This window comes from Electrona antarctica (genome assembly GCF_951216825.1).
Source record: "Electrona antarctica genome assembly, chromosome: 15".
Taxonomy (NCBI): Eukaryota; Metazoa; Chordata; class Actinopteri; order Myctophiformes; family Myctophidae; genus Electrona; species Electrona antarctica.
In genome coordinates, this window is record NC_136796.1 from 13,611,897 (window position 1) to 13,634,724 (window position 22,828).

Below are 22,828 nucleotides of genomic sequence, written 5' to 3' on the forward strand. Positions count from 1 at the left end.
TCAAATTGGTTTTCACTCCTGTGCTTAGTCTGTCATCTGTCATCATGTGCGTGCGTGCGTGCGTGCGTGCGTGCGTGCGTGCCTGCGTCATCCCCATGCCAGATGATGCTTCTCTTAAAACAAGACCTTGTTGTATATGCAGACAGACATTTGAATACGGTGCAATGTGAATAAACTTAATCTGAATGCAATGTAATCTGCATACAATGTGAATCCAGCGATGGTATTTGAAGTAATGCTGTCTTTTAGCCCACACTTTTGGATAGATTTGTATGAGGTTTTTTTTGTAGATTATTGAGCAAGCTACATTAGGGTTTACATATACATATACTTAAGGGACCCTTAAGTATACTGCACATCAACTTGCATACACACACAGTCGCACCCATGTGCTTATGGACGTATTACATGCCCTAGGTGTTTTCATCAAGATAGGGGACAGTTATTTCAGGGCTTAGCAGACGTACATTACCGAGCACACCTTTCAACACTTTCTAATGTTGAAGAACGGCATTGTGATAGCTTCAATAGACACATGTATAGAGGGAGCCAATTACAGAGGAAATCATAATAGCGTAACAAGCAATAAACCTAAAGAGTTGATTCGATGAACACTTTTTATGATAGTCCGGCAGTAGAGGTGGACGGGTGGGAAAATTTCGTATATGGTCTTTTTTTATTGGCCTAAAATATTGTCTATATATTCATGAGTCCATTGCTGACCGGCTGTCACTTTTCTTGTTTCTTGTGACCATTAACATCCTATGGCTGTCAAATGTCAAACTTTCCTTTTGCTTTAAGTAGCATGTGACATGTCAAACTAGGGGGTTTTCATGATTCTGAATCCATTCCAAGCATTAGTTTTGCACAAAATACACTCCTTGGGCTAAAAACAGCCATAGCCACTTGCCCTTAATGTGCTGACCTCATCACATTTGTCATGACGTCTATGGCCGTTTTAGCCCAAGGAGTGTTTTTTGTGCAAAACGAATGCTTGGAATGGATTCACAATCATGAAAACCCCCTAGTTTGACATGTCACATGCTACTTAAAGCATAAGGAAAGTTTGATATTTTTTATATATATATTTATATATATATATATATTTATTATTTATTTGAATTAAAAAAATTGCCCAATAGTGACAGCCGTTCGGCAAGTGGATTCATGAATGTATGTATATAGACAATATTTTAGGCCAATAAAAAATACTATATAGGCCTACCAATTTCCCACTTTAAACAAAAGAAGTCTGTCTGCTGCCGGACTATGACATGTTTTTTATCATTTGGGGTTGTGGAGTATCTTATGAACTCGTATGAAGACTTGAAGCTGCTATAAACAATCTTTTTTTCATTATTTCTCAAAAATGTAATGACCTTTTTTGTTTTATTTTTTGGTATTCAGACAGCCAGCAAACTGTCATTTCTGAAGGTTATTTTTTTTCGACCAATGACAAAGCTTCTAGGAAGATCTTTCAATGCAGATTGTGGCCCCTAGATGTGTCACAGAGACAAAACATGTTTGGGAGCGTTTTACTCATTGCTGGCTGTCTGAATACCAAAAAAGAAAGGTAATTCAAATCTGGACATACTGTATATATTGCTTATAGCTACTTTAAATCCAACATTATTTTAAGTGTGGTGAGAATAAAAAAGAATATCAGAGCTGCTTTTGCTGGCCTCTATGGAGCAGCATAGAGCTGTAAATTGAATGAATTAATGGTTTATTTTGGTGCTTTACATGTACAGTTGTGTTTGCATAATCAGGGGTGGCACTGAAAAGCTGAAGCCAAAGCTTATTTTGCCTACCCTTTAACCTGTAACTTAGTTTCTGACAAAACAGAGAAAAAAACAAAACTGAGAAGAAAACGAAACATTTTTTTTAGAACTTAGTTTAACAAAATGAAACAAACAAATTGAAAACAAAAAGCTGAGAGCTCTAATCAAAGCTCAATCCATACGGGGAATAAAGGTCCAGTATTGCAGTTACAATCATGTTATGCCTACAATAGGGTGTTATTATTTTCACACCTTAAAGGACCACTTCACCACTTTTCAACATCTCTTCATATAATTGGTCCTCACTAATGTTCATGATAAAACACCACCATTTTTTCCTACTCAGTCTGTGTCTCATAGGAGGGCTTTGGGCAGTTAGGACACCCGTCCACCAGTGACATCATCATTAGGCAGATTTTTTTTAAACAAGATTTGTTTTAAAATATATTTAGATTTGTATTATCGTGAGAACGATGGCTTCAACTTTTGCATTGCAACTTTTCAGGAAAAGAAAGCCTGTCGTTTCTATTAGCTTGGATTCACCATCGATGATGTCACTGGTGGACGGGTTTCTGAACTGCCCACAGCCTTCCTATGAGACACAGACCAAAAAATGGTGGTATTTTATCATGAACATTAGTTAGGACCAATTATAGGAAGAGAAGTTGAAAAGTGGTGAAGTGGTCCTTTAAGGCTACTGTACTTGCATGTGTTTTATAGATATTTTTCATGAGTATTCACATGAATGCTTGAAAATGGGACTAGTACCGGAATGACTGGTCACCATAGTGAATACTATAACTATGCACGGTATAGTAGTAGTGTGTATCAGCTCCTAATCCAGCTCCTAATCCAGACAACAGTCTTGTCAAAACTTTACTATTGTAACTCCCTCCTTACCGGCCTACCGGCATGTGCACTTAAGACCCTCCAACTGATCCAAAATGCCGCAGCCCGCTTGGTCTTCAACCAGCCAAAATTCTCACACGTCACCCCCCTTCTCCGCTCCCTCCATTGGCTCCCGGTCGCTGCCCGCACAGAATACAAAACTCTGATGCTGGCATTCAAAGCAACCAAAGGCATGGCCCCCCCATATCTCACAAGTATGATCGTACCCTACAAACCCTCCCGCGCACTCAGATCAGCCAACGCAGGGAAGCTGGAGGTACCTTCACTAAAAACACCGGGACAACGCTCCACACGTCCCAAACTCTTCTCCCTTCTGGCTCCAAAACTATGGAATGCACTTCCCATCACAGTCAGAACTGCAGCCTCACTCCCAATCTTCCGCCGTAGTCTGAAAACCCACCTGTTCAGACTCCACCATGGCCCGTAGCACTTGCCCTAGCCTAGCCCCTTAGATAGCACATTATGTAGACTTAGATAGTATTTTAAACAGACCTATAGCTTGTTACGTAGACAGCTCTAGAATTGCACTTTATGTAGTCATAGCACTTTATAGTACACATGTATAATATATTATATAGTATAGTATGTATAGTTAACATAGATACTCCACTGTTACGTTCTTAGTTTATGATTCATGATAACTACTTTTTATATATGTGATGTATGCCATGCTTTTGTTATTGCTTAATGTAAGTCGCTCTGGATTAAGAGCGTCTGCTAAATGCCTAAATTGTAAATTGTAAATTGTATCACGGTTTAGAACACTGGTCAAATATTTGTCCTTGTTCAAGTTTTCACGTAAAGCATGTAATGTTGTTTATTTGGATTGTTGGAATTGGTTATCTGGCTTGTTGTGCATCCGGCTTGTTGTTGCTGAGCTAGCGAACATCATAATCATAATAATAATAATTGTCCATTTTATTATTGATCTTAATTATGGCCCATTTTCCACCATGGGCCCATTCAGACATGGGTAGAAGCAATGCTGGAGAAAACTATTTGGGACTAAAAGCAGTGGCACATTATGCAATTTCCACCTGGCTGCTACACCACGTCCACTAAATCACCAGTCGTCTGAATCACTGTGTTGTTGTTTTGCTTTGTTGCCTGGACCACTAGGTGGCAGCATAGGTGTATGCTTCCTACATAGAGTGCTTCTCCTGTTTATTGATTTGAAACAAGTTTAAGGCAGCTGTTTAACCAAGAGCAGTGCACACATGTATTGTGGATTTGGGTTCTGTGGAGGTTATTACATGACATATATATAAGTGCCAGTCTCAATATGCAATGCAATTCTTATTGAATCAAATGTATTTGTAACTCTGAGAGTGTACAAAAGTAACCAAATGGAGCACCCTTGGTATTACAGTATTTGTACACAGAAAAGCAGTTGACCCTCACCCTACAGTAATCGTCCTACTTTGTCCCCGTAGAATTTATAATAATCAATTAGTGTGGAGTTTAGCCTTTTTTACAGGATAGCCAAAGACCAAGACATCTAACAGGGTTTGTTTGTTTGTGTTTGTATGAATGTGGCCTCAAAAGTAAACCAATCACCGCTAATCCTCGCATAACGGCACAAATCATAACTGCTACGGGCCTAGACAGAGCGAGACAGACAAACTGGCTACACAAACAGGAGGAAATGCCTGCAGCAGTGAAAGTCAAACTGAAACTCGTGAAGTGTGTGTAAGTTGAATAGTTAATCTATGCATATTTGAGCATAATCCACCCACCAGCAGCACGTTCATATTTGGGCATTATCCCGCCACAATTTGAACATTACATAGTAGATTGGCGTTCTCCACTGCTTTTGTTCAACACTCATTAATCTATGGAGGAAAGAAAGATGAAATATGGTGGTTTCTGCCCAACTGCGACGATTTATTGTTTGAGCTGTACCTGTTCACCTTGATTTAGTTTTCTTGTGCTTTCACCAATTAATTCCTCCCCACACACATTTGTGTGTTGTCACTGATGTTGTGTCCAACTGACGCAACCGGCCAGTGAGGAGCCCCCACTGGGAGGACATGGGGCCGCCGTCCTAGTCCTCCCGCCCAACATGCCCCAGCCCGTAGGAGTACGTACGTGTAAAATATCACCCTTGCCGTCCGGCTTCCATGCCCGAACAACACGGGCCAATCCTGTTCGTATATATAGACGCTCGTCAAAGCCGGATGCACCACGGTGGATTTGAACCCCCAGTCTGTCAGCGGTGGTGTGCAAGCATTTTTACCACTGTGCCACCCTCATCTTTTTTTTTTTAACAATATATTTATTGCATTTTTCTTTTTTTAAACAAACAGACAATACAACAGACCAATACACAATACATAATACAGACAGTACAATTACTTAAAAAAAACAAACAAAAACAAAACAAACATACAGTACATACATATAAATACAGTATATTAAAACAAAATAAGGGCACTTAGACTGGTAACAACAACAAGACCAAATAGCTGCATAGAGTACAATTAAACATTTTCAGTTTCAACCATTAAATAAGACAAATCATTAACCGTAATATACTGGATAAACCGTCCCCATATCCTATCAAACATCTCTTGTTTATTTTTCAGCGTATAAGTGATTCTTTCCAGAGGAAGACACAATGACAGTTCCCTAAACCACTGAGCAATACTGGGTTTGCCTACCTTTTTCCACGATAAAGCTATAGCCCTTTTGGCTTGTAGTAAACATAAATCTAGAAATCTTTGTTCGCTACTCTGAATCTTATGGCCAGGTGGATAAAGACCTAATAGAAACAGTTTCGGGTCAAGCTCAATATTTATCAACAATATCTTCTGAATCTCCCTCCTTACTTCTCCCCAGAATTCTTTCACTCTTGGGCATGCCCACAGACAATGGAAAAGTGTACCTTTGTCTTTACCACATCTGATACAAGTATCTGGAATATCTGCACTAAATTTATTTAATTTCTCTGGAGTGATATACACCCTCATCAGCCAATTATATTGCAATAGTTTTAACCGAGTGTTACCCGTCTGGGATTGAGCCTCCGTACAGGCCGTGCTCCACTCTTCCAGTGTCAATTCCTCTTGCAGATCAGCCTTCCATGCATTATATTTGGATTCAGAGGATTCGGGAGAGAATTCTACTAACATAGAGTATAAGTCAGAAATGATGCCCTTATTAAAGGGGTTTCTGATAAGCTCTTTCTCTATTATTGACAAGGGAGGGAGTGTCAGAGAGTTCACCTGTTTAACCCCTATAAAGCTTCTGAGTTGTAAATACTTAAAGAAGTGTGTACGAGGTAAATTGTATTTAGCAGCTAGTTCATCAAAAGAGAGTAGATTCCCCCTTTTGTCAAAAACATCCTTCCATTGTTTGATCCCTTTCTCAGCCCATATCTTGAAGCCCCCATCCGCCCTACCTGGGGTGAAATGTTCATTTCCCCAAATTGGGCTGAATCGAAAACTGGGTTGGATATCCAAAAGATACAGTCTGACATCCTGCCAAACTTTAATCATGTTTTTAACAATAGGATTAGCGGTATATCTTTTCAGTTTTTTACTCGAATTAGAGTAGAGATATTCGGGCAGCGGGAGCTTCAAAGAGTATGATTCAATGTTCCTCCACGTAGGGGATCCCCTTTCTGTATAATAGAACATTATAGTTCTCAACTGAGCTGCCCAATAGTACCATAACACATTAGGGCACTTTAGCCCTCCTCTATCATAAGGTAGATATAACAGCGATAAACGGAGCCTGGGGCGTCGGTTGCCACCCTCATCTTGATGTTTGATCATATATTCTGTTGTTCCATTATCATTGCAACCGATTCCTTGGTACAACGATATTGTAAACTAAATTCAATATCTTCATAAAACTCAAATGGGTTAAGCCTATCTATCCCTTATATTCCCGTGTGAAGAATTTGCCTCTAATGTTCTATTCATCTTAGAGAAACCACCTCAAGTGACAGTTTGAAATTAATCTGTGGTAATGGTTTAAATGTCAAACATTGTGTTAGATGCTTCAAATATTGTGCAACATGCTTAACAGATAAACGGCTATTTAAACGGGGTTAGAAGGACTTAATATTTGTTGGTGCAACCTTGTTTTTTCATGAGCCATGAATAACGCAGAACCCAGACTCATGAAAACATAGTTTTTGTGTCTCAGTGGAACACAATAAAAAAGTCTTCCAGCTATTTGTGTGGGGGATATCATTTAAGAAACCAGGATTTGGAGAGAGTTGATGGTGTATATGAGGATATAGCTGGTCTACATTTCCTACAGTCTACTATCTTGTCTCTATAAGTTATGTTTTAGTTTTTCATGACAAATGCTTACAAGAAAATCTAATTCTATTGTGCCATGCATGAGACAAATCCAGCCCCTCCTTGTACATGTCAGTAATGACATGGCCTTTGTTACAGCCTCCATTTCTGACATTGTTTTCATACAAGTTTGTCACTGAACCTGTCAGCAGCTCTATAGTTAAGCAGTCTGCTTGTGACAGCAGTGGAATGGAAAAACTGTCAAGAATGGCACTAATTTGCATGGTATTATCATTCCTGACACCAAAAATTTTACCTCAAATCTCACCTTAACTCCATTTGCGTCCACCATCCACGCAGAAGGGGTAACGGGTTACATAATATTACACTAAACCAGTATGTGTAGGATACCGGTTATATACAGTAGGCAGGGCCAGAATAATGCCTACAGCACATTTTTCCTCCAATACATTTTCTTTTTTCACACGGGTTTCCTGTGTGAAAAAGGCAGGCTTCTGTATGTCTGTCTATATATGTATGAGACAGGCTTCTGTCTCATACATATTACATCCATCCATCTTCAACCGCTTATCCTTGGTCGGGTCACGGGGGCAACAGCTCCACCAGAGAGCTCCAGACTTCCCTCTCCATAGCAACATTAGTAACTTCATTCTGGGCAACCCCGGGCATTCTGGCAGATTTTGGAGATATAAACCCTCTAACTCATCCTTGGTCTGCCCGGGGGTCTCCTTCCAGCAAGACGTGCATCGAGGATCTCCCTAGGGAGACGCTCGAGAGGCATCCTAACCAGATGCCCGAACCACCTAAGCTGGCTCCTTTCCAAGCGAAGAAGCAGCAACTATACTCAGTCTCTCTCGGGTGACTTGTCTGAGAAACCAGCCACCTGTCTGAGAAAACTCATTTCGGCTGCTTGTATCCACAACCTTATTCTTTCGGTCATGACCCACACTTTCACGTTACACGTTCATGATCATACAGTAGGTGAGAGTATGATCGAAGATTGCTCGATAGACGGAGAGCTTTTGGCTCAGCTCTTTTCGTCACAACAGTGCGTCTCCGTCCTCCCCTCACTCGTGAACAAGACCCAGAGATGCTTAAAGGTGTAGTGAAATGAAAAACGTTTTTCACACTTTTAGACCATATCCGTGGTCATCATATGGGCATACCTAACAATGGATGCCAAAAACATGGGAAAATTCTCATTTTTGTGTGTTTTTATATCAAAAGAATATTTTTTATTACTTCCTGAAAACGAAAACGTGCTGCGTGATGACGTGTCGAGGCCAACATCGATAAAAGCCAATAAAAATGAAGCTCACCAGTTTAATTCCCCCTATCTCCGCATCCGTCCAGCACAGGCTGCACAGCTGCTACTGATTACAGAAATCTTCCGTTTTTATTCCCATTCAAGATAACATCCAGAGAGTGTATTACTCGGTTTCAACTTAATCATCACGCTAAAAATGTATCTGAAAACATTATAGGGTAGAAATAAGCCACATTAAGAGTAAACTGGTAAAGGTTGCCGACTATCTGATTTGTAAACAAACATCCACACGCTGTCCTGCGTAGCATAGCTACCCGTCCCTAGCTACCGTCCCATCCCCTGAAGGGATGCGACGCTCTGATTGGTTCAGAAACTTCATAGCGGTGTTTCAACTTGAGACCGTCTGAAACTTCAAAATAAAATGTCCACCATTTCCGTTTCACTACACCTTTAAACTCCTTCACATGGGGCAATGTTTACTTGGACTGCACAATCCATCGGTTTCCTGCTGAGAACCATGGCCTCAGATTTGGAGATGCTGATCCTCATCCCAGCCGCCGTACTCTCGACTGTGAACTAGTCCAGTGAGAGCTTTCTTTCAAAATAACAGCTCTGGGTGCCGCGCAGATACGGCCGCTTTTACTCTGCAAGCCCCCCCCCCCCTTCCGTTCCGGACAACAAACGGGAGAAATATTTTTGCTTGCTTACCTCGCTATCATTACGATGAAGTCGCTGAATAATCCCTCGCGTTCATATTTTGAACGAGAGGCATGTTGAAGTCAGACATGAAGAGCTTAGTATATCCATCTGGTCAAAACCACGGAGAGCTCCCTAGATTAGGAGATACGAGGCATTCTTTCTGAGTCGTAAACGGGGAAGTGAATGCCAACGCACATGCGCGAAGAGCAAGGAGTATGGTGCAGAAGGAGAGGCCAACCCCCCCCCCCAAAAAAGAAAAAGAAAACAGAATATTTTTCTCTCGTTTGATATCAATGAAAATGCGCTAGGACGTGTGTACACTGTACACGTCCTAGCAATCCGTCGGTTGGATTAGTTACGGCGTTTCCACACGTCGTCCTACGGTTTAAATGGGTTAAAAGCCAGTATTGCATAAAGATGTGTTGAGTGTACATAGGCTTTCTGAAAACAGTGAAAAGAGTTGTTGCATTGGAGTGTATCTGGATTCTGGAGGAGGTGTTAACCTGATTAGACCTGGGTATTATGTTAAATCAAGAAAACACACGATGTACCGATGCTCAGACTTTTTCTCATGACTGTACATGTAACGGCGGTGCACTCAGTCATTTAATCATGTTGTACATGTGCCAAAGTACATTCTGTATGTTCGCTGTTCCTACACATCTCAGGTTGCTCTCTATGGCGTGATGTGTTGACATCGATGTATATTATGATTGATTTGATTTAACTATAATGGACAGGTTGTGATATAATTCCATATAAAGGAGGGGCACCCAGTTATTGTTCCTACACATCTCATGTGGTTGCTCTATATGGTGTGATGTGTTGACATCGATATATTATGATTGATTTGATTTAACTATAATGGACAGGTTGTGATATAATTCCATATAAAGGAGGGGCACCCAGTTATTTAATTGTGTTGTGCATGTGCCAAAGCACATTCTGTATGTCCACTGTTCCTACACATGTCATGTGGTTGCTCTATGGTGTCATCAATGTATATTAGGATTGATTTGACTATAGTTGACAGGTTGAGATCATGGGTAAACCATAAGATACTAAACCGGTTTGTAATATGCCAACATAAGCAGCAATGTTTCATTGGCGGCCATCATCTCACATACAGTACACAAACTAAAGCTAAACTATCTTTCACAGTCATCTCTTTCTGTCCAATAAAGGATACTTTACTTTGTTTTATCTCTCTCTCACACACACACACACACACACACACACACACACACACACACACACACACACACACACACACACACACACACACACACACACACACACACACACACACACACACACACACACACACACACACACACAGAGAGAGAGAGGCTGGAGTACAGGCTGTACCCCTTAGTTTTTATACTTCTATTTTCGTGCTGTACTCATATTCTGTGCAGTTTCCTTGTCTAATCTATAAAGCATGTTTTCTTTTTTTCTTAGACAAAGAACATATTTGGTTAAAGAAAATCTGTTTCTAATCAATTTCACAATTCCCTGAGAAGCAGAGTTGAGTCATATAAATGCTTAAAGGGAACACCCTGCCCATTATTGAATTCAAATCATGTGTTCTTGCATAATCATTAAATCACTAAATCTAAACTTGTTTTTGTTTAGCTAGCACAGCGAGTACTATGTGGACATTATAAAGAGACTGTTCAGCCACTGGTTAGTGGTTACCCTGCAGAATGGTGCATGTATATATATATATACGTACATTATATCTACAGTAGTATAGTTCAATGTTTGCCAAGCCACAACAAACTAATTTGATTAATTTACAGATGGGGTGGCGGCGGTGGCTCGCCGCTCAGGGGTAGAGTTGCCGGATGGTAACCGCAAGGTTGCCAGTTCGATCCCGGGCTCCCCCAGAGTTGATGTCGAAATGTCCTTGAGCAAGACACTGAACCCCTAATTGCTCCTGATATGCTGGTTGGTGCCTTGAATGGTTTCCGCTGCCATCAGTGTATGAATGTGTGAATGTAATGCACAATCTACGTAAAGCGCCTTGGATAAAGGCGCTATATAAATGCACCATTTACCATTTACCAGATGTGCCATTTGAGAACATAAGTGCCATTGGCAAGAAAACAAGTATTTCCAGAAAACAAATCCAGGAAACGTACAGGAAAGCCTGAAGTGTTGGAATGGCACATCTGTATTTTATAAGTTAACGCTTGGGTTGGAGTGAGCTCAGTAGCATCACTGCTCTGTGTGGACAGTGCACTAATAAATATCTTAGGCATCCTGCTACGGCTATTGCAACAGGTGTCTGCTTACTGTAACAAGTAATGCCCTGTATGCCCTGTACGTAAAGAAAAACGGAATATACATAATACCATACTATATCATCTATTGCACACATTATAAATGTATTTCATACTAGATAGCTGTTGGGGACGTTATCCAAAGTTATATGTGAGATACTTGGCAGATGATACAAATTGTGCCGTTGAAAAATATAACTGTGGGAAGGAAGTTGAATTCCTTTGTTTGTGCTAAGCTCCCTAAATTGCATCTCACTGCCTGCTCCAATGTCTTTGATACGTTATGTTGGCATATGTTCAAGAGAGGCTCTTGTCAGCTCATTGTGTGTAGCGTCTCTCCAGTTAGAGCGAGCCAGCGAGCAGACCTGTGTTTGTCTTGGATTCTAGTGTAAATTGAACTCTTTGAGTTAAATTGAACTCTGAGTAAAATTTGCAATGAGGATTTTACTGTGGAATACGGTATGTGAGTTTTTGCTTGTGGGTGCCACTGCCATCAGGGACAAGTGTGGTGCTGAGGTTAATGCTGAAAGAATTTAAGGATGAAAAAGCAATCAAAGTTGTCCAAGAATAAGAAACGCTGTCATATCATGATAAAAGAGTTGAGTTGAGAGGAGGGGCTGTGTTTTGGCTATGAAAATACTAGTTGTGTTAAGATAATGTAATAGATAAGAAAACATTGACACCTTCAGGTGTGCATCAACAGCAGTGTAACACATGAGAGGTACAGACGAGTGTAAGAGTCAAGAACCCAACCAAGAGAAATAAGAATACAATTATAAACAAAAACAACTATCAAAAATAGTAGTATAAGAATGATGTTGAGTGAAGTGGCGCTACCCAAAACGAACACTTACAAAAAATCATGGCTGCTTGTAGTTTATTGACAAAAAGTTAAAATGTCATTGGTGGATTTATTTTAAACAAAGCATTGACAGAGACGATGAGGATTACCCAAGTCATTGTGAGTTTATCGTGTTAGTTTATCAGAATTTAATACAATCAGATGTATGTGTAATCACAACTTTTTTAAGCGGTTATGTTATGGATACCTTCTACTGTAATTGCTTGCAGCTAGATTATTATGCACAATCAGTCCAACAGTCTATGAATGAATATAATTATTCTCTCACCAATTATTCTTAGCAGCATCAGTTAAAGTTCTCCTAGTAGTATTTTAGTTTTGTGGAAGGAATGCCACTTGGCCTCAGAATTAAAGACTGGTCTCAAGGGTGGTTTTCTGGCTCTCAGATGAGCTCACAGCCCTGCCCTTCATCCTCGTTGGTCCAGCCACATTCTACAGGGGAAATTGACTTTTATGTTGTTCTGAGTTGATAAACAAGTTTATTTTTTTCTTTCCCATGAGCAATTTGCATCGTATAAGAAGTGAATCATTCTTTGTGGTCACTGTGAAGAGCACATCATGGATACGTCCATACAAATATTAGGGGCACTAGGAAATCTAAGAGGCGGTATTTTAGATTAAAAGTTCACCAGAGTGAATATTAATATGGATACCACTGTGGACAACTCTTTAATTTGAGGCTGACCGAAGCCCCATTTTTGGGCTGGACCACCAATTACTGACGTTTTTTAAGGGTTAAGGGAATTTGTAAAATCAACGTCATACATTTGATTATATTATTAATTAATTATTAATTATTAATTATAAAATGTCTATGTTGGACAGGTTTGATATCATATGATTTATTTGACAAAATTAACATAACCTTTTTATAAGAAGTTTGGGGTTGGGAGTGGCTTATTGTCTGTATCAGCCGGTAACGGTCTGTATCAGCCGGTAATGGTCTGTCCCTGTAAAACAAAGCGCTAGACCAGGGGTTCTCAACGTTTTTGGCTGGGCCCCCACCCTAAAATGCTTTATGGCCATGTCTTGTGAGTCGAGACCCCCGCCCCCCTCTCCACCACCAATACAAATTGGCCGCTACAATAACCTTAATAATAGAGAAAATACATCATAAATAAATACTGAAACCAGATATAATCATTAAGGAAAGTTTTTTTTAAGAGCGAGAGCTCTTCCGACTGAGCTACCCGGACACAAATAAATACAATTTTGATAAAGTTTAGCCTAATAGTTTCTAGTCTAATTTGAATCCACAAGGACTTGAATCATGGATTCAAAGACCATGAGCCATATTCAAATACACAGACAGTGTAGTAGTTAGTGTTGCCATGGAGATATGATCTTATTTAAATATCTAGGCTAGATATTCACTGCACAAGTTCACTCTGCTGTGTTTTATAGTGTTAACATTGATCTATACATATTCCAGTTTTGTCTTTTTTTATGCTGTACTTTAATCTATTCTTGTATTGTAGTACAGTATATCTGTATGTGTGCAAAGTGCAAACTAAGCACAAAGTTAAATTCAACAGCACAACATAATCAGGTGCACATGTAGTGTAGTGGAAAGATGATAGCCAAACAAGAAAAGTCCAGGCACTAAAACAACAGTATCAGGAATGGAGGAACAAATATATACATATAAAAATATATTTATATAATATTCTAAGGTGGCTAGTTGGCTACCAAGTTAAGAAGATGCCAACATGGTTTTGACTAGAAGATATGGTCAGGGCATGAATCATCATTGCCACCTTACAATAAAGACATATTTGCCCCTTCCTGCTACTAATTAATGTGCCTGTGAGGACTTGTTGGTTTGTTTTAGTCATATGTCACAGTGTCATGTTACTGTAACTGTAACTTGGAATATAGCCATGAACCTTGTTTTTCCTGTACATATTGTCCTGCCTTGTATACGGTATACTGTTTTTCTCTCATGGGCTCCTGTATTACATATTTTCCCTCAGTGGACCAATAAAGTACATGCCTTTATTTTACAGAATTGCCATCACCGTAGAGTCACCCACAACTGAGCAATTCTGAAACGAGTGCAGCCATATGGCACATCGCCCGTCCCGAGACAATCAATCAATCAGTCTCATCCTTACTGTATGTGACAAATACTTGGAACTGAAGTTCCATACTGTATGTGACAAATACTTGGAACTGAAGTTCCATACTGTATGTGACAAATACTTGGAACTGAAGTTCCATACTGTATGTGTCCAATATATATATATATATATATACACACACAAAACTGGTAAAACAGAAGGCAGACAAGAAAAACTAAAAACAAACCAACAAAATAGGTCATGTGATGTATGGTACCAAATAGCAACAACACATTTTACAGGATTTTGGATTCATTACAATCATTAATAACATGAAGGATGTAACCCTTATTCACAGTAGATCAGCCCCGCTATCTAAATTTGTCCATTTCTTCTTTCACCCAGTTCTTTTTGGAGTCTTAATGAATAGGTCATCTGTTCTAGGAGATGCAATTGTTTCACAATATTGACAAATAGGCCAACAGTAGGACCATTTTTCTGTAACCAGTTTCTTGTAATAGCTTGTTTTGCTTGCTGCAAGTAAAGTCTTAAGCAAGCTTTGAACATCAAATTGCACTCTGTCAGATACTTTAATACATGGCCTTGTGTTCGTGTTGTGATTTGATAATGAGACTGCAGTGTATTCGGGGACGATAATTTCACAGTCACTTTGCAACTCAACTAAAGCAGGTTTCTCAACGTTTCACATTGTGATTTTATAATAGTCATTAAGAATGATCTACAGTAGAGGAGGCTACAGAGGTTATGGAAATCGTGACGATGACAAATTCACACTGCTGTCTGTTTTGCATGCTATAATATATTTATATATTTGTTGTCTAATACATACACAGGTGGTGTGTACAGTAAACAACACACCACGTAATATTACACATGCAACTATTGTACATAAAACATGATTAACCTTTTAAAAGTTGAATGATTCATACATTGGGTATGGATTCAAAATTACCCTTTTGCTTGTGACTCACATGCAGTCGGTTAAATGTCAGTATTCGTGTAATCTTTGTAAGAAATCTGTAACCAACATCTGTTGTTTGATTTGTTTGTGTGATTAAGTGATTTAGAATCAAGTCTTTGTTAATGCCTTAGTGAGAAGTACTTGAGTGAAGGGTTGGGCAGTGTACGGCAGTATTTAAGAAGTGTTATTGTCATTTTGAGTTGTCAGTTGACAGCAGTTGGCAATGCATGATTAAAGGGCTAGAACTTTGGTAGAGGTTTGGGTTGTGTAGTTACCTTGCCATGATGTAACTCCAAAGGTGGACAAGAAATCAAAAATATTTGCTCCATTGATTAGAAATGAATAACTCAAAATATATCTTACATTGTACAGTGAAACAGCCCTCAAAGTCACTCTTTTAACCCTGTAGTGTAAACATGCAATCACAAACAAAACTGATTCAGATAATATAGATTATAGAACATCACAAAACCACAACCCAGTACCTTTTTTTTGGGGGGGGGGGGGGGGGGGGGACCCGGATCTGCGGATTCGGATCCTCAAAGACAACATTTAGAAATGGTATTAGACAGTAGTGTTGCTGCACAGCAACATCTGTGTGAATGTCGCATTGAATAAGTCCATGAGTTAACATCCTCGCTGGGCGTTTTTACAGAAGTTGAATGAAAACTTAATAATGTGTTATTATTTTTACTCCACTTATTTTTACTTTCTTCGCAGGTTTATAGACCTTTTGACTAATAAACATGTCCTAGTCATAGCCAGCCACCTGTTACTCACTGTGTGACAATGTTCCTGTTGTGTTGGGCCTCTGTAAACATTCCTCTGCAGCTAGTGCATGCAAGGCATGTCTGCAGGATGCTCAAGGTTTACCTGTGTCATTTGCATAGTTGGTATATGATCACCACACCTCAAAAGGACTGCTTTAAGTACACTTGTGGCATGTGGGCCACAAGCAAACTTTAGCTCCGCCAAATGAAAATATGCTCAAAGATTGTAGGCCAAACCCATTAGAAAAACAACCTTGTCTCTGACCCCATCCATGTCCTGAACAGTGAATGCAAATTGTTACCATCCAACCAGTTCCACAGTTATGTAGGGTTAGACTGAAGCAGTGTTATTTTCCCCAGTCAATCCTAAAATGAAATGCAAAAAAAAAGCTTAATCTCGGACAAAATGTACAATGAAGGCCCTTGAATATTGTCTCATGTGGTTGTAATGTGTTAAATGTATACATCATTGTTTCGTGTTTAATTATATTTCCGTCATGTTGCAAATGGTGCTGCTGCGATACAAGATCAATTTCAGACCAATCTAACAGTAAAGTAGTATCATTCAATACATCTCTCTCTCTTTCTTGTTGTAGGTTTCTGACAGCCTCAGCTGTTTCCAGGCCAGCTCTATACGTCCCTGCGTCAATGATCCAGCAGGATATAACTGACCCTGAATCTGCCAATGAGATGAATTCAGGCTACAGTACCCTGAGCACCGTCTTAACGCTAAAGCCCCCGTCTCCCCCACATGAGGGCAGGGATGAATCCAAGCAGCGCTTTCGCAAAGTGTCCCTGGTCAACAGTGATGCCGATAACTGCCCTGATACGGTGGACCACTGTGGAACGAGCACCACTGCAGTCGAGTTCAATGGGATCGATACGGCCTCGTCGGAACCTGAGTATAAGTGGAGAAACTGCTTTGAAGGGGTTGTACAGTATAAACCTGACCCAACACTGGAGTCGTCTCTTTCAGACAGTCTGGATTCCAGTGTGACAAACACCTCCCCTCGATCCTCCTCCCCCCTCCCCGAGGCTCCAGTGTACATACGACACCTCACCTCCTCCTCCTCCCCCTCCACCCTTTGCCCAGAGACACCCAGTTCCCCCAGCAGCACGCTGAGTGACAGGAGCGACGTTTATCTGAGCTGTGAGAGCTCCGAGGTAGGAGAGGCAGCAAGAGGAGGAGTGGGAGGAGAGGCCGAGTGGAGGGGGAGTGTCGTCAGGAGCTGGGAGGAGCCTGCTGCACCTGCAGGTGATAGAGAGAGACGGAGAGAGAGAGAGGCCGTGCCAGAGAAGATAAAGTCTAGCTGGGAGTCGCAGCCGCTTTCGCTCTCCGGTTTCCCTCTGTCTCTTCAAACCAGTGGCAACAACACAGACACAGCAGCAGACAGCAGCAACGACGACGACACTGTTTTCCTGGCCACGCGTGTGGAGCTGGGCCCCGACTCCCCCGCCTCCCCGGACCTAGATTCCCCCTGCCAAAGTGAAATGGACAGCCTTGTGGACACCTTGAGGAGCATGCAGGGACCCCCCCAGAGAGTACGGGGTATGCGTGGGGTACCACAGGCCCTTTTCAACTCCCTGCCCCCTATTGTCGAGGACACCCCCAGCCATGGCGCCGCCGACAAATCACTCCACTCTCTCAAGTCCCCTCCGGCTCCAGGGGCCCCGGCAGAGGCCTCCAACATGGGGTTCAGATGGACTCCGAAGGAGTCACTTAGCCCTATGGAAATGATGAAGCTGAAACAGCAGGTACGGCATGTGTACACACAGATAATGCAAATGTTTTTAAAAAAAATATTATTTGCTTAACTGCAGGGAACGGTATACGTTGACATAATGTGGCATATCTTTGATAATAAAAGCTAAAAAGAAAGTATAAAGGCATTGTGCACATGGTGTGCAGACCTTACAAAGTACATGTTGTTAGAATTTAATTTGGCAGGGGAAATCTTCAGACTCCACCATGGCCCGTAGCACTTGCCCTAGCCTAGCCCCCTTAGATAGCACTTTATGTAGACTTAGGTAGTATTTCTAAACAGACTTATAGCTTGTTACGTAGACAGCACTAGAATTGCATTTTTATGTAGTCATAGCACTTTATACTGTAGTACACATGTATAATATATAATATAGTATGTATAGTTCACATAGATACTCCACTGTTACGTTCTTAGTTTACGCTTGAGTCATGAGAACTACTTTTTATATATGTGATGTATGCCATGCTTTTGTTATTTGTTTTTGTTATTGCTTAATGTAAATCTCTCTGGATTAAGAGCGTCTGCTAAATGCCTAAATTGTAAATTGTAATTATAATATAAAAAGATAAGAATAATGCTTAGAATATCTGTCTTTCACAATAGTTATTGCGTGTTACTAATACTAGTGCTTTTGCTCATAGTTGCAAGAGCAGTTTGGGAGCAGAGGCCAGACCCTCCCCCCCAGAGCATCTACTGCTAACAGCATTGTAATGAGGCAATCCTCAGAGACTGAAACGCTTCTGAACGGGAACAGCGGTTTTCAGATGCCCAACACTGGCTCCCGTCTGGACAACAGTGTCCTCTTCTCCAGCTACCGGTCAGCTTCTGTTGATCAGCCCCTGGAAAATGGCAAGGCAAACTCCCAGGCCCATCGGTCGCTCTTCCGTACTAGCTCGCTACCGGAAACGGGGTTAACAAATGACCGCATAAGCACGGGACCGAGGGAGCTCGGCGGCGGACGCAACACTGGAAATGATCAGATGGCATCCCGCTACGAGCGGTTCTCCTTCCTCCTGAACAACTCTGGTGGTTCCTTGACCGGTGCTGATGATCCCAACACTCGTATGAGCAGACCCTTTCATCTCAATCTGGACTCGACCAATTCCAGCAACAGCCCCACAGGACAGTACAGTCCCACCGGCTCCATTGATCACCACAGGCACTTCAGTTCCCCGGACTCCCCCCTCTCTAAGTTTGGCCAGACCCAGGGGATGGGAATGGGCATGGGGTTGGGGATGGGTGTCGGTGCTGGAGCAGTGAGCACACAGGTCCTACAGAGGAGCTTCAGCAGCGAGGGGAACTTCAGTAACGAGGGGAACTTCAGTAATGAGGGGTTCCAGGGGAACTTCAGTAACGAGGGGTTCCAGGGGAACTTCAGTAACGAGGGGTTCCATCAGACCCCGCTCTTCAATAGTGTCCACGGAGGTCACTTCCAGAAGCCAGAGCCTGAACCAGAGAAAGTTGTGGTGCCCAAATACAGAGCCTTTCCTGATGCTTATGTGAGTATTTTTTCTTCTTTTCCATAGAGTATAAGACATTGTGGATAGGTCTCAGAAGGTGTTTCAGCTTGAGCAGGCCCCAGGGGAGGAGAGAGAGAGAGCAGCCTGTGAATAATTCATTTTGGATCAGGTCCCATGCAAAGATAGGTGCAAAAGTTCAGGATATAGCTGATGATAGTTTAATGACGTGGGACGGAAATTATGTGTTGCAGGTATACATACACACAAAAGTATGACTTAAGTTCCCAATTAAACTTTTAATATACTTTTTTCAATGTATTTACATTAAGAAATGTCCAGCTTTGACAAAACAAAATCCTTGCAGTGACTGGGATGACTTGAAATGGTATCCTGGTCTACAGTGACAAAACACAATAGATTCTTCTCCATATATCTCTCACAAACCTGTACACATTGTTGAAGTTTCCTCTTGTGTAGCCCAAGCTCAACACTACCCAACACTGACCCCCCATGACGCCCCATGTAAACTTTGCATTGGAGAGAAAGATGACTTCATACTATTGTGTGTCTCTGTGCACGTTTGTGGCCTGTGCTCATGTATGCTTTCAGGTGTAGTTAGCAAAATGTTGTGTGCATGTACTCATGTATGTTCATGAGTATGTGTGCTAGTAGGGACTCGGCAGGATCTGTAAAAAATAGTAGTTTTCTGCAGTAATGGCAACTCGGATAAGAAATATAATACACATACACGGCAGCTCAATAATTCTCAAACTTCTCGCCTTTTGTTATGCCCAAGTCCGATAATAATTTGGTGAATTTGTGATATGCCTTTAATCGATGCAAAGAAAAGTTATTGACTCTTTTAATGCAGTACAGTTATGTGCCCTACATAAAAGATGTACAGTATGTCGGTCTGATCACGCATCGTTCTGATTCTATGGCCCATTTTACTGCCAGGTACTGTAGTTCTGACTGTTAGACGGTGTAGTAGCTGTTCCCCTACCCAGTTCTATTGAGGCCTCCCCTCCTCATGTACTGTAGTTCTGACTGTTAGACAGTGTAGTAGCTGTTCCCCTACCCAGTTCTATTGAGGCCTCCCCTCCTTGTGTACAGTACTGTAGTTCTGACTGTTAGACGGTGTAGTAGCTGTTCCCCTACCCAGTTCTATTGAGGCCTCCCCTCCTTGTGTACAGTACATAGCCGATGGTCTCTATATTTAATTTTAAGCTCTGTTGCTCCAGTAAAAAACAGAAGATCTCAGCCCAAAAGTCACCTGTGCCCTTAGGCGGGAGTGCAGGAAATCTGAACTTTAATGGAAGAAAGCTACAGAGACTGCTTACATACCAGCTCTGAGGGCCAAATATTTGAATGTGTAAAATATTTCTCATAGATCCCAGAGTTAATTTTAGCAGCATTTGCACAGCTATTAACCCTGTTCTCACTGCCTCATTTCTCATCTCTCCTCTGAATTCCTCCATGTTTGGATTTTTATTTAGAAATGTAGCTGTCTGTCTTCATTTGCTAGATACAGTCTCACACATAAATCCTATTACCTACCCTTTGAACATTGTTCCCTCGTGTCTCCTTGGAGAAGTGCTGAACAGTGGGGCCTAGTAATATCCTATCAATAATAAATAGGGGTACCTGGTGGCTCAGTGCACACACTATGCTCTGGCGACCTGGGTTCAAATCCAACCCCAGGCTTGTGTCTCATGAGTCATGACAGTTTTTAAGTTGCTCGATTCAGTATATTTAGATATTCATTTTATCAGACATGCCCCCTTCCTACTGTCCACCTATACAAACCCATTGTAACTTCAAACTCCATTTTAACCATGATGATAGATTCATTGAAGTTACAAGAATATCAAATATCTAAATACTGAATCAAGCAACATAGAAACTGTCTGCGGTGTTCACAAAAGCCAGCGTAGATGATGAAATTACCCAACAAATCTACATACTCGTGCAAAGAAAGTTGTCTTAGAAATTTGACAAACAAATCAACTATGTTGTGGGTGGAAGCTTCATCTAGCCATTGCTAAATTTAAATTGTTAAATTTAAGTTAAACATTTCGTAGTCTTATCTAAGGATCTTCAGATCGATTGTGTCACACCTCGCATGCCTTCATTTCCTTCGGTGTCTTCTGCAGTTGGTTCACAATGCAGCTGCTAGGCTTTATTTTAGTACTTTTTCTTTACTGAAGTGATTCATTGTACAGCACTTTGGACAACTGCTTTTGGTTTTATTTTATTTGTATTGATTTTTGTAAAATTAACATAACTGTGGATCTCAACTACCGTCTGAGAACCAAAGTCATTACTTAGTCAGTTCGTTTTCATGCCTTAATAAACATCATACAAAAACGACTAATGACTATTCCAGGCTGTCAGTGCAGTTTTCACTGACAGCCACAAGACATGCAGGTGTGCCTTAGGGGAGATTGGTGGAGAAGTTATGACATGTAATGAGGCCAGATCTCTATGTACTTTTTGTAAAGCAAGGAACATTAAATGTTCCCTGCTAAAACAGTCATGTGAAAGCATTATCTAGCAGCGATATGGTTGAATTAAACACACACAGCGGGAATTATCGATTAAGTCATAAATTGATAATAAGTTTTGACACTTATCGATCGATTAACCGTTTAGTTGATAAGCACAGGGTTTCTTTTTATTGTATTTGAGAATCTTAATTTCCCTCAATGTCTAACATAATAATCTACACTTTGCTGATATACGGAAAGAATACAAAAGGCATATTATATTCCTTAATCAAATATGTATTTGACCATTTGCTCATCTTTGTATGAGGAATACAATGAAATGAAAATTGCACTGTGATCATCACATGCAAAAGCAGTGTGGTTACCAAGGTGGGAGGACCTTTTTTTTACCGGCCCACATGTGCGTTCCTTGGCCAAGCGTTACGCACGCAGACAGCACAGAAAACTACCCAATGATACAACCGCAGAATTTTTGATTAATTATTAACTGTTAAGTGTAATTGTTTAATTTCTTAACGGCGATTAATCGATTAACATCCCTAATTCATGTATATTTTTGCGCACATGTGGGAAAACGTGTGTCCACTATTGAAACTGGTAAAATACACATCAGTCGCAGTCTGGCAAAATTCCACTGGCCCAGATAGCAACTCAATTCAGGTCACAGCACATAGAAGCTAGACCTGGGCTCATGTTACTGACTGCGACTCATTGACACTGACTGTTGTAAAATCCTCAGTGTTCAATTTACTCTATGAGAGTGTACAAAATGTAAGCAAATGAATCAACCCTCTTATGGCTCCATTTACTTACATTTGTGTAGTTAAACAAACACTGTAGATTTTACAGTGTAGGAACCTCAACATGAGTCAGGACCCCTGCAAAGCAAGCGGATATACTATGCTCTATTTTGTGGCCAGTATTTTTCAGTCTGGGGCTAGATTGTTTTCTTCCTCACTGTAAATTGAGGAATTGTATTGTTTGTGAGGCCAACAAATTTCCTGAGTATTTATGTTGAATTGACTCACTCCAGTCACCTAGTGCTCCACAGAAGCATCTTCCAGCTTTAGCTCACAAGAGGTTGCTATCCATACATAAAATGGATTCTCATGACGTGAACCTTGTTAGAGTGGGTTATGCCACCGATGTAAGAGAAAAATGGCCACCGTGTGAATATGGCCCCCAAGTCTCCCAAGAAGGTGATCAGGA

At 40.9% G+C, this 22,828-nt stretch overlaps 1 protein-coding gene across 1 annotated transcript in view; it reads left to right on the top strand.

Moving 5' to 3' along the window:
* crybg2 (crystallin beta-gamma domain containing 2) overlaps positions 1-22,828 on the top strand; it is a 73,958-nt gene that overhangs the window by 24,347 nt on the left and 26,783 nt on the right. Inside the window, exons 5-6 of the mRNA XM_079521785.1 lie at positions 16,483-17,641; positions 18,294-19,151. Coding sequence (XP_079377911.1) covers positions 16,483-17,641; positions 18,294-19,151 — 2,017 coding nt within the window. The remainder of the gene's footprint in view (positions 1-16,482; positions 17,642-18,293; positions 19,152-22,828) is intronic.